This window comes from Suncus etruscus, chromosome 3 (genome assembly GCF_024139225.1).
Source record: "Suncus etruscus isolate mSunEtr1 chromosome 3, mSunEtr1.pri.cur, whole genome shotgun sequence".
Classification (NCBI taxonomy): Eukaryota; Metazoa; Chordata; class Mammalia; order Eulipotyphla; family Soricidae; genus Suncus; species Suncus etruscus.
The window spans coordinates 164,717,993-164,731,421 of NC_064850.1; the positions used below are offsets into that span (position 1 = coordinate 164,717,993).

Here is a 13,429-nt window from a genome sequence, read left to right on the forward strand (position 1 = left end):
AACACAGGTCTCAATAGTGCTCTGTATGAACCTTGCTCCTCCTTTCCTTGGCCAGGATGCTCAGCTTACATGGAAGCCGCTAGTGATGGGCTTAAGAAAGTCCAAGGTGATGAGCTTTGTCAAAATCAAAGTCAAAGGGTACGTTGGTGATGGTACCTGTCTCCAGGATGACAATGTCAATGTCAGAGTCAAGGTGATTATTTCTTGGACTGGACTAAGTGGCTAGTTTCATCCAGAGAGCAAGGATATTGTCTTTCCCAAAGTGGGGGTACTGTTGCACCTCTGGGAAACTATTATGAGCCAGGGCCCAGTAATTGCTTCTGTGCAAATGGTGGTGGCACTGTCTTTGTTCATGAAAGGGAGGATTTCCAGGAACTCTGTGAAATAATCTTTGTTCTGTAAAGGGTGGGGTGAGAGTGCTGGTAAGCCAAGCTATTAGAACCTCTGTTTTCTGGTTTCAGGGCAAGCAGATATATCTTTTAGCAAGATTTAACTCAGAGTCATCTCTTCGGTGTCATTTGGCCCCATGATTCCCCTGTGTGGCTAGTTTATGAGGGCAAGCTTATGTATTTTAATCATTCAATTGCCATTTTATTAGTATTTATAATGCCTAAGGTTTTTTGGTGTGTGTGTGTGTGTGTGTGTGTGTGTGTGTGTGTGTGTGCGTGCTTTGGTTTTGGGGCCACACCTGGTCATGTTCAGGGGTTACTCCTGGCTATGTGCTCAGAAATTGCTCGTGGCTTGGGGGACCATATGGGTTGTTGGGGGATCAAACTGATGTCTGTCCTAGGTTAGCCACGTGTAAGGCAAAGCCCTGCTGCTTGCGCCACTGCTCTGGCCCTTGTCTAAGTTTTCTTGATAAATTTCTTTTATATTAGCTGATAACTTAAAATAGCAGCTATTTCAACTTGGACTTTTGTTAACTTATAACCAGAGATTCTATTTTTTAAAATAAAAGCATTGATTTTTTTAATTTTACAAATAGAAATTTACTTAAACTACAAAGTTCAAGCATATATTTTAAAATAACTCTTATTATATACCTGATAAACCCCAAATTGCATATATATGTAACATATATAACATATGTGTATATCATTAAAATCATTACCACAATAGAATAATATACATATCCATTCCCCCAGCACAGTCTGTGTTCTTTGTATGACTTTTTCCTTTTATCCCAAACTACTACTGAACTCCTTCCTATTATTATCAATAACTTTGCATTTTCTACACTTTGCATTTACATTTATATCAGAGTAACAGTGCAGTATGTACTTTTGGAGAAGGATATCTTCTTTCAATGAGTATAATTGTTTTGAGATTTATTTTGTTGTAGTTTGAGAAATCTATTTCTTTGTATTTTGAGAACTCTTTCCATTGTATGACTATTACACAATTTATGCCTACCTGTTATGGATATTTAAGTTGTTACAAATTTTGATTATGAACATTTTTATTTACATTTTTATATGAAACTTTTTATTTCTCTTAGATAAGTGTTAGAAACAAAATGCTGAGTTATTTGGAAGGTGCATGTTTAGTTTTTAAAAAATTTTCTGAACTGTCTTCCAAAATGGTTACACACCAAAATAATGTGGGCCTCCCAGAACATGATGAAACATTTCCTAATATCAAGAGTACTTTGGTTAACACAAGTTCTAGCCTACCAGGCCTTTCTAAAGGCCCAGATCTCTGCAGCCTTGAGCCCAGACACTGAACTGTCAGGTTTGTTGCCTGAATATATCCAAAAAATGGCTTTTGTATCCCCTGAGTCCCTCTTGGGAGTACCCACACTCAAATAAAAAAAAAATGAAGGTCCATTTCTGCTGCATCCTAAATGGAACTTCTTTATTCCTCAGTTTGATCATCTCTAAATGGAATAAGACAACTTAGTGCAAGAGATGCAGGAATTAAAGAGGCTTCTTGTGTAAAATAATTGGCACATCTTACTGTTTCCATAAATGCTAGCTATATTACCAACTATATTTCAGTGAAACGACTTCTTGGTTCAGACACTCCATTGATGGAAACTTTACCCAGATGGATTTTCTTGGACAGACCCTCTAGCCTGGCACAGCCATGACTGAGCATAGAATTCTTCTCACTCAGAGTGTAGCATTGGCCACCTGCGTTCCTATTTGGCTTCACTCAACTGCACCTGACGTCAGCTTTCCAGGTGCATTCCTACTGGCAAATAGTCTGACCTAGCTGGTAATTTGGAAAGTCCAGGGTAGAATCCAGCCTACTTTGACCCCTTAAGATTGGAACTACTGCCCTTATTTCAGACTTAATCTTCAAGACTGAAGTACAAGTCCCTTGCCACAAATGCATTTGACTCCCACTCTGAAGTGTTTACCAATGATTGTCTACAGTGGCCCAGATGCTATTCTGAGAAAATTTAACATAAGCATTTGTTTTAGCATTGTGGTACTTCGTGAATAGGAGTAATTTTGTCTCCATTTAAGAACTAGTAAACTGAGTTTTAGAGAGGTTGAGAAACTGGTTACACTCACTCAGGTTTTGGTACTCTACGTGTTTCTTCCTTGACACCATAGCTGGTTTTATACTGTCCAAGTTTAAATAGCATAACAATTTCCAGACACTGTAGAGATTTTCCTGAAAAACAATGTGAATAATAAAAATTTATTCAGGATTCCTTCATAAAGAGAGACTTTTACCATACTAGATGAATGTTGGTGTCAGCTTATTATTGTTCTCTTAGGGGAGAGGGACATGTAAGCAGTGCTCAAAGGACCTGAGGTCACTCCCTCTCTGTACTCTCTGGATCAGATGCTTCAATTTTGGGCCTAGTGATGTGGTACTGCATAGACCTATGGTGCTGACTGAATTTCCTAATTGGAGAAACCTTTAAAGTAATTGTCTTGTGCAGAGAACTTTAGTCTTGTTTGTGCTTAAATTTTGAACTGTATAGCTTTTGATGCTCAGATAGCTTAGGGCTTCAAAGATATTTGATGTTAAATATGAGTTGTTTACCCAAGAGGGAGTTTTGATTTGTAAGGAAATATAAAATGTCTTAGATATGTTTAAGGCTTCCAGAAAGTTACAGATAATTGCCAAAAATATATAATAATAAAGAATATTACATATAAAATTAAGGTTTCATTTCTTTGGTTTTCTTTTAGAGATGACCATGAATTTGGTGTTTATCATTTCCATATATTTTTACTAAATATGCATATATCCCTAAATCTTGTTTTGCATGTATTTAAACTTCATGGTAATAACAGCATAATGTTCATATTATTATATTTCACCACATGATCATCACAGATTTTATGTCAATTTTATGCCTATTTTTTTTGCAAAAAATAGGATGCATCCATTATGTGACACTTTTTAAATAGTCTGTCAGTATTATTGAAAGACAAGTTGTAATAATTATGCAATAGTGACTACTGTCTGCTAAAATATGGCAAACTAAAATAAAAAATAATAAAAATATGGCAAACTACTTTTGACTGTTTCTATGTTATCTTTTAAGCACCATCCACATCATATCCTCTTCAACAAATGGTGCTTGGATAACTGGGTAGTTTGGAAAACATTGAAAATGGATCCATACCTCACACAATATACAAAAGTTAACTGAAAGTAGATTACAGACAAAAATTAGGCTAGAATATGTAAAAAATATAATGAGAAAAGCATAGGAAGAACAAAGAATAGAATGGGAAGAAAGAAACAAATTCAAGTAAGTGGTATTCTCAGACTTTGAAAATCAAAGCAGGGGCCTTCATCACTCATTATGTTTTCTCTTGATGTTCAGGCAGATGTTCAGTGCATAGAGTGTATGCAACGCCTTAAACACTGTGCTTTTTCTAATTTGGGACAGACGATTGTATATGGTCACTGGTTATATGAAGTTGAGCAAATATTGTCATAACAATATATGTGAGTCACTGCAAAGGGATCCTGTAAAACCTTCTGCTCTGATTAGGTTAGGCTGCACATAACAGGAAATAAAAAACCTAGTAGCTTAAACAAGAGAGAGGTTATACAAGATAATCTGGGCATTATGTAGAAGATAAATTAAGTTTTATCTATATGTAAGTTCAGGATGATTATAGTAGCTTAGAATATGGTATATGGTTTTGTCCTTGCTCTGACTGTCAGAGATAGGGTTTCTTCCTTATACTTTTCTTCACACCTCTGATTGAGAGTTTGAAGTGACTTGCCTTTTCTAGGAAGAATGATTATTAGGTTTTCTGACCAAACATGTGTGCTACAAGAGTCACTATTTTCCTCATGCTGAGTTTGTTCTCCAGCAGGTATAGTCTCATTGAATTAAAGTATGATTTCACCCAAGTTGTAGTTCAGAAATATTTGGATTTTTAATTTTAGAAGTGGATTTTTTATTAGTAAGTAAAGGACCAATAATGCAGTAAAAATGCACCAGATTCCTGTTGCCATCTACTCCTGTTCCAACCAACCCCTATATTTTTTATGGTTACCTAATTTTTCCTTCTCCCATCTATTCCCCTGATGACATTTCCTCTGACACCCTTATTGGATCTTCCACAGCAGACATAACAATTTTGTTATTCTACCATGAGTTGGCAGTCTGACTATTAACCAGGATCCAGGAATGTTCTTTGAACATGATGTGTTGGATATGCCTTTACATAGAATGAAATGTCCTGAATTCTACATCTTTTCTGATCATCTGTCACTCAAAACCTTATTGTAAAATGACAAAATTCCTTGATACTGGTATATCAAGAAGGTTGTATATGGAAAAATACTTTTACTACATGTCAAAGTGACATGTAGGCATGATAGTGATTCCATCAAAATGCCATGGCCTTTTTAAAAATATGTAGCATGGGTGTGTGCTGTAGCTATATAGATGTAGACAGGGGACATATAGGAGAGGTGAAAGAATGTATTTAGGTGTCATGCCTATCCCTGAATGTCTTTTAGTAAGAATAGTCCCAGTATTGCTGACTATTTATGTACTCTGCCTCATACTCAGTATTTTGTATATATAACCTTTTGATCCTCTGAGCACATGCAACAAGTTATTTACCTTTATTTACAGAGGAAGGTCCTAAAACAAAGAACTAAGGCACTCCCCATGTCTCCCAGTACTGTCTGGAAATGAGCAAACCCTCAGTTCTGAGGATCTCATTGATTCCTTGTTCGGCACTTTTCATCTCAAGCCAAGCCACTAAGCAAATCAACTCATTGTATCCTTAGGTCATCACCAAGTGGTCTTCTCACATCATCCTTTAGGCAGCACCAAGAGTCCTTGGCAGCCGAGAGAGAGCGACGGCGGCAGGAGAGAGAAGAAAGGCTACAGAGAATAGAACGGGAAGAAAGAAACAAATTCAAGTAAGTGGGATTCTAAAACTTTGAAGATCATATCAGGGGTCTTCATTACTCGGTGGTCCTAATATTCAGGAAGTAGAAAGTTCTGTGTTTGCTTCAGATTCCAATTCTCTTTTCCAAGAAGAGCAAGATATACCTGAAATAGGCGACATCTGGTTTGTTAGACTTTTGCTCTCTAACCATCTGGCAGGAAGCACAGCTAGCTAAATACAATTAAGGACTCATGGATTCTTAGGTCTTCCATTATCTAAAATGGTCTTAACCAGGCCTTCCTGAAGACACTGAACTTAATTGTCTTAACTTAATTTGCCACTTCCCCCTACAGCTATTCATGTTTTATTCATATTTTATTGGAGGCCTGTAAAATAAGAAAACCTCCCACTTTCTGGTTTGCTTCTTCTCCCTGTAACAGTCTGCTATACATGTATTTAAAAATAATCTCTCCTCCTTTGGGAGAAAAAAGCCTATGCTGATTGTCTCACTGAGCTCTGGTCCCTGGTCTCTGTCTAGATTCAAAAATGTGATGCTGAGTCTGGTCCTCTCCAGGTTCCCTGCCTTGGCCACCTACCCCTGCTGAGTTCAGGGGTACCCTGCTTGATTTTTCCTTCAGCTTGTCAACCTCTTTCCACTCTTTCCCTGGGCTCTGTGTATACTGTTGTGCCGTTCTCCCATTTAATTCCTTCTACTATGGCTCTATCTCCTCTTCATTTTTTTGTTTTTTTTTTTTTTTGTTTTTGTTTTTTGGGCCACACCTGGTGACGCTCAGGGATTACTCCTGGCTATGTGCTCAGAAATCGCTCCTGGCTTGGGGGAGACCATATGGGACACGGGGGGGGGGGGGGACGGGGCGGGGCGGGGACTGAACTGTGGTCAGTCCTAGGCTAGCACTTGTAAGGCAAATGCCTTACTGCTTCGCGCCACTGCTCTGGCCCCTCTATCTCCTCTTCTTGCCACTCACTTTGTCCCTTCCCTTCTCATCTTTCTCTTACTAGTCTCCCTACTCCTCTCCACAACAATCTCTTTTACTTCCTTTCCTTTCTCACCTCATCTCTGCTGTTTCTTCAAATCAGTGATTTTGGCAAACTATATTCCCATTAATACCTACAAAGAATGTAAAACATTGTCAGTGAGAATTGATAGCTTTATTAACTTTTTGAGGATTAAGGAAAATTATATAGAAGCATTGAAATGATAAGACTCTAAGTAACACTGAAGTTAACTTAACTACCCTCAGTACTACATGAAAACAAAAACAGAGTTTGTAGGTGAAATGCCATGCTTTAATAAGAAGGATTAATGAGCTTCATGAAGTAAATCAACATTTCCCTTTGTCATGATAATGTGGCAAGACCTGAGCTGTCTTACTCTATAAAATGATACATGAAGATACCAAATCTATATGCACCATTTCTCAAGAGACAGTTCTGGAAGTTATCACTTTTGGAAAGATCAATTTTTAAGACCACTGAGACAGGTTAAATGTTTCCTGATTTTAGACTTACTGAGGAGTTTGCATATTTTACTGCCAAATAACTGCAGAGAATATAACTGAAACACATGGAAAATTCAGAGTCTAGTCTATACACCTAAAGATTTTGGTTAAAAACTATTCCATTGTAGTACTCGTTATTTTTGTGTTTTTGTTGTTGTTGTTGTTTGGGATTCTGTGCTCAGTGTATACTCCTGGCTCTGCCTTCGAGAATCACAGCTGGAGCAGATCAGGGTACTATGGGATTGAACCAGAGTTCGCTACATGCAAAGCAAATGCCCTACCTACTGAATTATCTCTACAGCCCCACAATATCAGTTCTAAGAAAAATTGAGTCAGCATACCTCCCCCTCTACTGCATTGCTGAATGCATTCATAAACCATGGACATTCAAAATTTCAGACCTCAGGGTCTGAAAATTCTGTTGTGCAAAAGGAAGTGGGGGCATTGGGGAAGAAGACTAGTCTTCTATTTCCAACATTTGATATCTTTGCCACTTAAATATATTATCTAGCCTGTGTGCAAAGGCAGGCAGAGGCATGCTTTAAGTGTCCTTTGAACAATCAAAGACTTTTTGGTCTGAATTAGGGCTTAGTGAAAAAATAATTTAGGGTTAGAAGAAATGCCCTTTGTTTTTATAATTTTGTCTTCTTGCTTAACCAACTGTATTGTTACTGGGAGGGAGGCAGTGTCTACACAAGTATTTCTGGCTCTGAGGGTGAGGAATTCCTCCTCTGATCAAAATAGCCATGCAAATAGCCCTAGGCAGATCCTTTTTTTTTAGTGTATTCTCCTGCTGCACTGCTCTAGATGCAGGTAGAATATCAGAGAAGGAGAAATGATGCCCAAGATTTCTGGTTGAAAATCAAAATGGGAGAGGTAAGGGCACCCAGCAATGATAAGGGTACCCAGAAAGTCACAATGAGTAGAATCCAGACTTGTGCCTGAACTCATTGCTGATCTGTGCACATGAAACTCCAGATCCACACGGAGGCTTTGATAACAGGGCACGAGTGAAACAGTACTCAGGTTGGGCAGGACTGAGTAGCATACACAATGTCCTAATATTTGAATAGCACTAAAAATATTTGAAAATCAACTTATATTGGAGCCATTATCAGAAGACAGTTAGAATTTACAGGTTGAATCTAATCTAGTTGATTATTTAAAACAATTGTGATTATTTATAGAATATAAATAAGATTCAGCATCTCAGTAAAATTATTTAAATTGTACAGAATTCCATCCACAAAAGCTTATAATACAGAGAATCATTACAATTTTAACTCAAGAGAAAAGAGGATAAATTTACACTTCTTGGGGCCATTTTCAAATGAAGACTTTAAATTGTGATTCTAAAACATGTTCTTCGAAATCATGAAACAAGTGAGATAAATATGCAACAAAATTGATATAAAAATGAAAGTACAGGGGCCAGAGCTGTGGTGCAAGTGGTAAGGTGTCTACCTTGCCCACGCTAGCCTAGGAAGGACCTCGGTTCAATCCCCGGTGTCCCATATAGTTGCCCAAGCCAGGAGTGATTTCTGAGCGCATAGCCAGGAGAAACTCCTGAGTGTCACCAAGTGTGGCCCAAAAAAACAAAACAAACAGAAAAGAATATATACACATTAAGTAAACTACAGTAAAAATGTATGTGCTCAATTATAAAATGAATGAGAGAAAAATAAGAAAAATTTGAACACAACAATAGAAAATATTCAACTGAAAAAATTGATAGTGCCTCTGTGATTCATGTTAGTGTAATGGGAATAATATTTATATATGCTGCTGTATATGTGTAGATCTCATTGGCAGTGCTGGTTGAAACTATCTCCAGAAACATTCTCCTAACTGTATATTGTTTTATCTTGTTCCCAAACATTCCATTTGTCATTTAAGAGCACAGGGAGATCCTGGCAAAATAACTATTATCCAGAAAGGAATGCTAATAATCTTGATGGGTCTTATACTACTATTAATTTTCTAAAATTAATATACTGTGGTTCTACTCTAAAATTTAAAATATGTAAATGATATCAAATTCAGAAGGGCAAATGGAGATACTTTAGCACTTCTTAGATTGCTTCTATTCTAGCCTTCCATCAGCATCCCATTGGTTTGTTAGACATTTGCCTTTTCCCCTGTCAAAACATCTTTATCTGTGTTTATTTTTATGCAGTTGTTCTTAACTTTCTTTCATTGTGGAAAATATTTCTAGTTTGGAAAGTTATTAGGATAAATGTTTATAAATGATAAGAAATTTGAGTCTTTGTTGCTTGTTTTTCTCCTGAGCTTCCTATAGTTGTCCTGACTGACTTTATTAAGAGTGTACAAAGAAGCAGCAGACAGGCTGCATTATGAGTTTCAGCATGGAAAACACCAATGTCAGAATTCTTTAGGAAAATTAATGTTCTGCTACAAAGTGACTGACCACACAAACTAAAACTTTGATTGGGTTGGGATCTTACCAACGGGAACAGAGAAGCCAGATTAACATTGGACAAAGTTGGGTATCTCATGGGTGCTTACAAATGAAAATGTACAAAGTAAGAAAAATCACAAAGCAAGAAAAAGCAGTGCTTTTGGCATAACACTTGAATGTGAGGGGTGCAGAGAAAGAATCCTGGGCTTTGTAAAAAAAAAATGTTCAAACAGAAGTGTAACACAAAATGGTCAAGGCATTTGGACCTAAATGGATATTGTGGAGCTTTCAAAGTCATGACACATGTTTGCCATATTTTTCTTATTTTTTTAAACTTTTTTTCCTCAGTTCCCCAATCTAGTTGTCTTCTCTCTGCAGAATAGTTAGTAATGATTCTGAAGGAAACCAGTAATCTTGTGTTTCAGGCTGTGTTTTCAGACGTCCCTGTGACTTTATAGATAATCCATGATGTTTAGTATGCTTAAAATGTAGCATTTGTACTTTAACAATTCAGGTGTAGATTCTCCATTTCTGAAGCAATCATAGCCACTCGTGATAATGGTTACTGTAGTGATGATTTTCTGAGTATCTAATTGTGTTACTTCTCATTTTATTCCACATATTTCTATTAGCCGAGAGTACTTAGACAAAAGAGAGGAGCAAAGACAAGCACGAGAAGAAAGGTTTGTATACCTTGTCTTATGCATTGTGACTAACTAGCATGCTACTGCATTATTAACCAACCAGACAGGAGAGACGGCTCACTGAACACCTTCACTTAAAACACCTATGTCCTTGGCATTTAGTAGAATATAGAATATAGAATATAGTGCCTTGATCTTTTTAATCTTCTGGAATAATATACGCTTATATTATATATTATATGTATTATGTATATATTATATACATCATGAGTGTGAACTGTCTTTGTGTGATCTTTCAAAACTCCTATCAAATGAGCACATGAATTTCACATACTGTGCCTGCACCACCATTTCTAATCCTACTGTGTGTTTATAGGTTGCATATTCATTATTCCGTCAATAAATATTTGAGCCAGGCACTATCTGAGCTGCCAGACAAATCCAAGAGTGTCACTGAATATGTAGGATCCCATACCTTTACTCAGTTCTAGAATGGGGAACAACCATCCATGGATTCCAGTGCCTTTTACTTTGCTTAGCACATAGGAAGGATGAAGCGACTAGATGAGCTTTATTTGAAATATCTAAGTTGAAACATGTTTGTTCATGTCCATGGAATGGTGATTTTTAAATTCCTTTAAAATACATAAAGTTTAATCCTGTGTTCATATAGAGAGGAAGAAGGAAAAACTGTATTGGGAAGGAAAGCAGCAAGATATAGGTTTGCCCTCTGCCACCAGATGGCGGCACTACATGGTGAGATGAAAAGGCTGATTTCACTGAGCCTGTTTGGAACCCAACAATCTTAAACCATGCCAGTAAAAAGGATTTGTGCTAATTTTCTTTAAGACACCATCAGCTAAATCGATTAGGGCAGTCTGAGACAAAGAAGAGCCCAGACAGCCTGTGTCCAATTAAAAAATTAGATGCTTAGGTCAGCCTCATAAACAAAAGCATGGCATTGCTTTCATTTCAATGTTCTGTTAAATTATTGCCGTCCTAATAACTACTTGTGGCCTGCAAATTTAGAGTGAAGGATGCTGGTAAAGAAACAAAGAAATGTCTATTCTCTAACGAGTGTCTGGTTTTGACATTAGAAAACATGACATATACCTTGACTGAAAAATACTGTTGACTTCGCAGGCTTAAGAAATCAAACTTTATCGCATTTTTTAAACTTTTCTCCAGATTTTGTACTTTTTGAAAAAGATTTTAATAACGTGACTGTCTGGTTATGTGTACACAGGCATGGATTGAAAGCTCCTGGGGAGATGTTTAGATGCTATGAGTGGCTCAGATTGACCTTAACGTTTTTCCAAACATCAAAGAAAAGACTACCTCTTTAGGATATTATTTACTGCTCTATCTGTCTAAAGCAGAATATCACTTATTCCTAGAAACTTGTGAGAGGAGTTTGCCACTCTTTTCTTTTATTCTACCCTTGGCGCTGCTCCTGTTCCACTATCTACTCTCAGTTGCTATAGAGATCATCTCTCTGTGACCCCAACATCAGACCTTTCCCATAGCCCAGTGGCTTGGAAAGCTTCCAGGAATTTTCCTCTGGTTTGGACCATTTATTTACTTTTCTTTGTTACTTTGCATCTTGAATTTCCTAGTGGAGATGGAAACAGGGAGATATACATTCACCCCTATTCTGAAAGCAGTTGGGGGTTTATAGTAAGCCTGAAAAAGATAAGATTTCCAGGTATAATGAAACTTGAAAATGGAAGGGTAAACTCAAGAATATCAGATGTGAAAAGAGAAACAGACACAAGGAAGATTCCCTTTAGCACCTTAACATAGACCCAAGCATGTTTGTTGGGTCCCATGTCCCTTTCTAAACAAGACTTAGAAAATGGTCAAGAGTCCCAGTAGAGAGTATTGAGGTCCACAATCTTCTAATAGATGAACTGATATTTTGAGGTAGAATTGTTATCCAGACATTGGTTGGTATTATTTTGCATCATGTCATTTCATGCAGACTTGCACAGTGCTTTATTGTCAATGATACAGGGGATAATTGAACTGCTATTTCTAATGTTTCTAAATAGTAAAAGAATTTGAATATGTTTTGGATGATTAGTAAGCACATATCCAGTTTAGGAACACATCGGGGCTGAGGATAAGATGAGGAGGATATTCATTCCACAAAACAGGGGGTGGGGAGATTGTAGGAGCACTGTGCATGGAAAAGGCTAGCACTAGGCTAAGACCTTGGAAATTCTGCATGAAAATGGATATGTAAAACAGTAAGAGAAGTTCAGGGCTCTGTGAACAGGTCTGAAGACAGGGTGAGTTTAAGGGAGCAAGGTGTTGGTTTAATGAAATAGGGGGATTTCTGAATGGAAGGATGGCAAAGACAAGCATAGGTAAATGGGCACAGGTTAATCTAAGTCAGACAGGGTTTCTGTAGGACCCTTCCAGAAGCTAACATAGGATTCTGGGCTACAATACCAGCCTGCCACTGTACCCCTGAGGGACACTGAGCTCATTGCAGAGATTTGTGTGTCTACTTCTCACGCGGAACTGTGAATTTGAGGGTCGTAGGTCAGAGTTTCCTTGTTTATTATTCAATCTCGCCTGCCTACTGCAGTTCTTAGCCTATGACAGCCCCTTGACAAATGTTCAATAAACGATGAAAAGATGAATGAATAAACAAATGGCTCTGGTCCTAGATAGGATACATGGGAATGTTTAGAGGAAGGTGGCAAAGGCAAACCTCCCTTTCTTGGCACTGCGCTTTGTGGACAGAAAATAGAGTGCGTTGTGCACAGGAGGATTCCCCACAATCTAGAGTGGGGGGAGAGGAGGTATCACAAGGCAAAGGGGACATACAAGAGGGTGAACTGGAGGGTGTCTCTGTGCCAGGTGGCACTCAGTCACTCTCTAAGGGGAAGAAGGTCCTTCCCAGAAGGGACTGCTGGGTGTAGACATGGGACAAAGCAGCTTGCTGAGCTCTGAGATGCCCAATGCCCAATGCCATGCCCAATCATTGCAGACAACGCTGCTAAGCTTGGGTGAGTCTCTTGGCAGCACTGGGCAGGGCATAAACTACTGGGACTGAAACACAGGCCTCCAACTGGCAAAGCATGTGGACCAGCCTTGGAGCTGTTTCCTAGGCTCAACTGCTCTTTTTAGGAAGTTGTAGTGGCTCTTGACAGCCAGGCACTTCTCTGTAACTGCCCTGAAAGCATTACTTTTTAGTTGTAGCAAAATATACAGAACATTTAAACTTTACCATTTTAACCCAAGTGAAGCATGCAACTGAGTCCTTTCATATTGTTTTATATTCCATTACCAGAACTCATCACAGTAGTGAATTTTTTTATACATCAGAAAGGTCTCTATTCCTTCTCTGCTGCCATTTTCCAGAAAAATATCCTCAGGACCATTCTAATATATTACACCTCTGACACATTCCAGGTGTCATGGACTCTTAAAGATGGCATTCTTATATTTTTTACCTTTTTAAAAATATATTTTTATTTAAACACCATGGTCACAAGGTTGTTCATAATG

At 37.9% G+C, this 13,429-nt stretch overlaps 2 protein-coding genes across 4 annotated transcripts in view; one reads left to right on the top strand and one right to left on the bottom strand.

Moving 5' to 3' along the window:
* The window catches only part of RPRD1A (regulation of nuclear pre-mRNA domain containing 1A), a 1,137,547-nt gene that overhangs the window by 625,388 nt on the left and 498,730 nt on the right, over positions 1 to 13,429 (bottom strand). The gene's annotated exons all lie outside the window — the stretch shown is intronic.
* The window catches only part of FHOD3 (formin homology 2 domain containing 3), a 514,974-nt gene that overhangs the window by 393,242 nt on the left and 108,303 nt on the right, over positions 1 to 13,429 (top strand). For both annotated transcript variants that reach the window (XM_049769642.1, XM_049769643.1), the window contains one exon: positions 5,224 to 5,358. In XM_049769642.1, the coding sequence (XP_049625599.1) occupies positions 5,224 to 5,358 (135 nt within the window). The remainder of the gene's footprint in view (positions 1 to 5,223; positions 5,359 to 13,429) is intronic.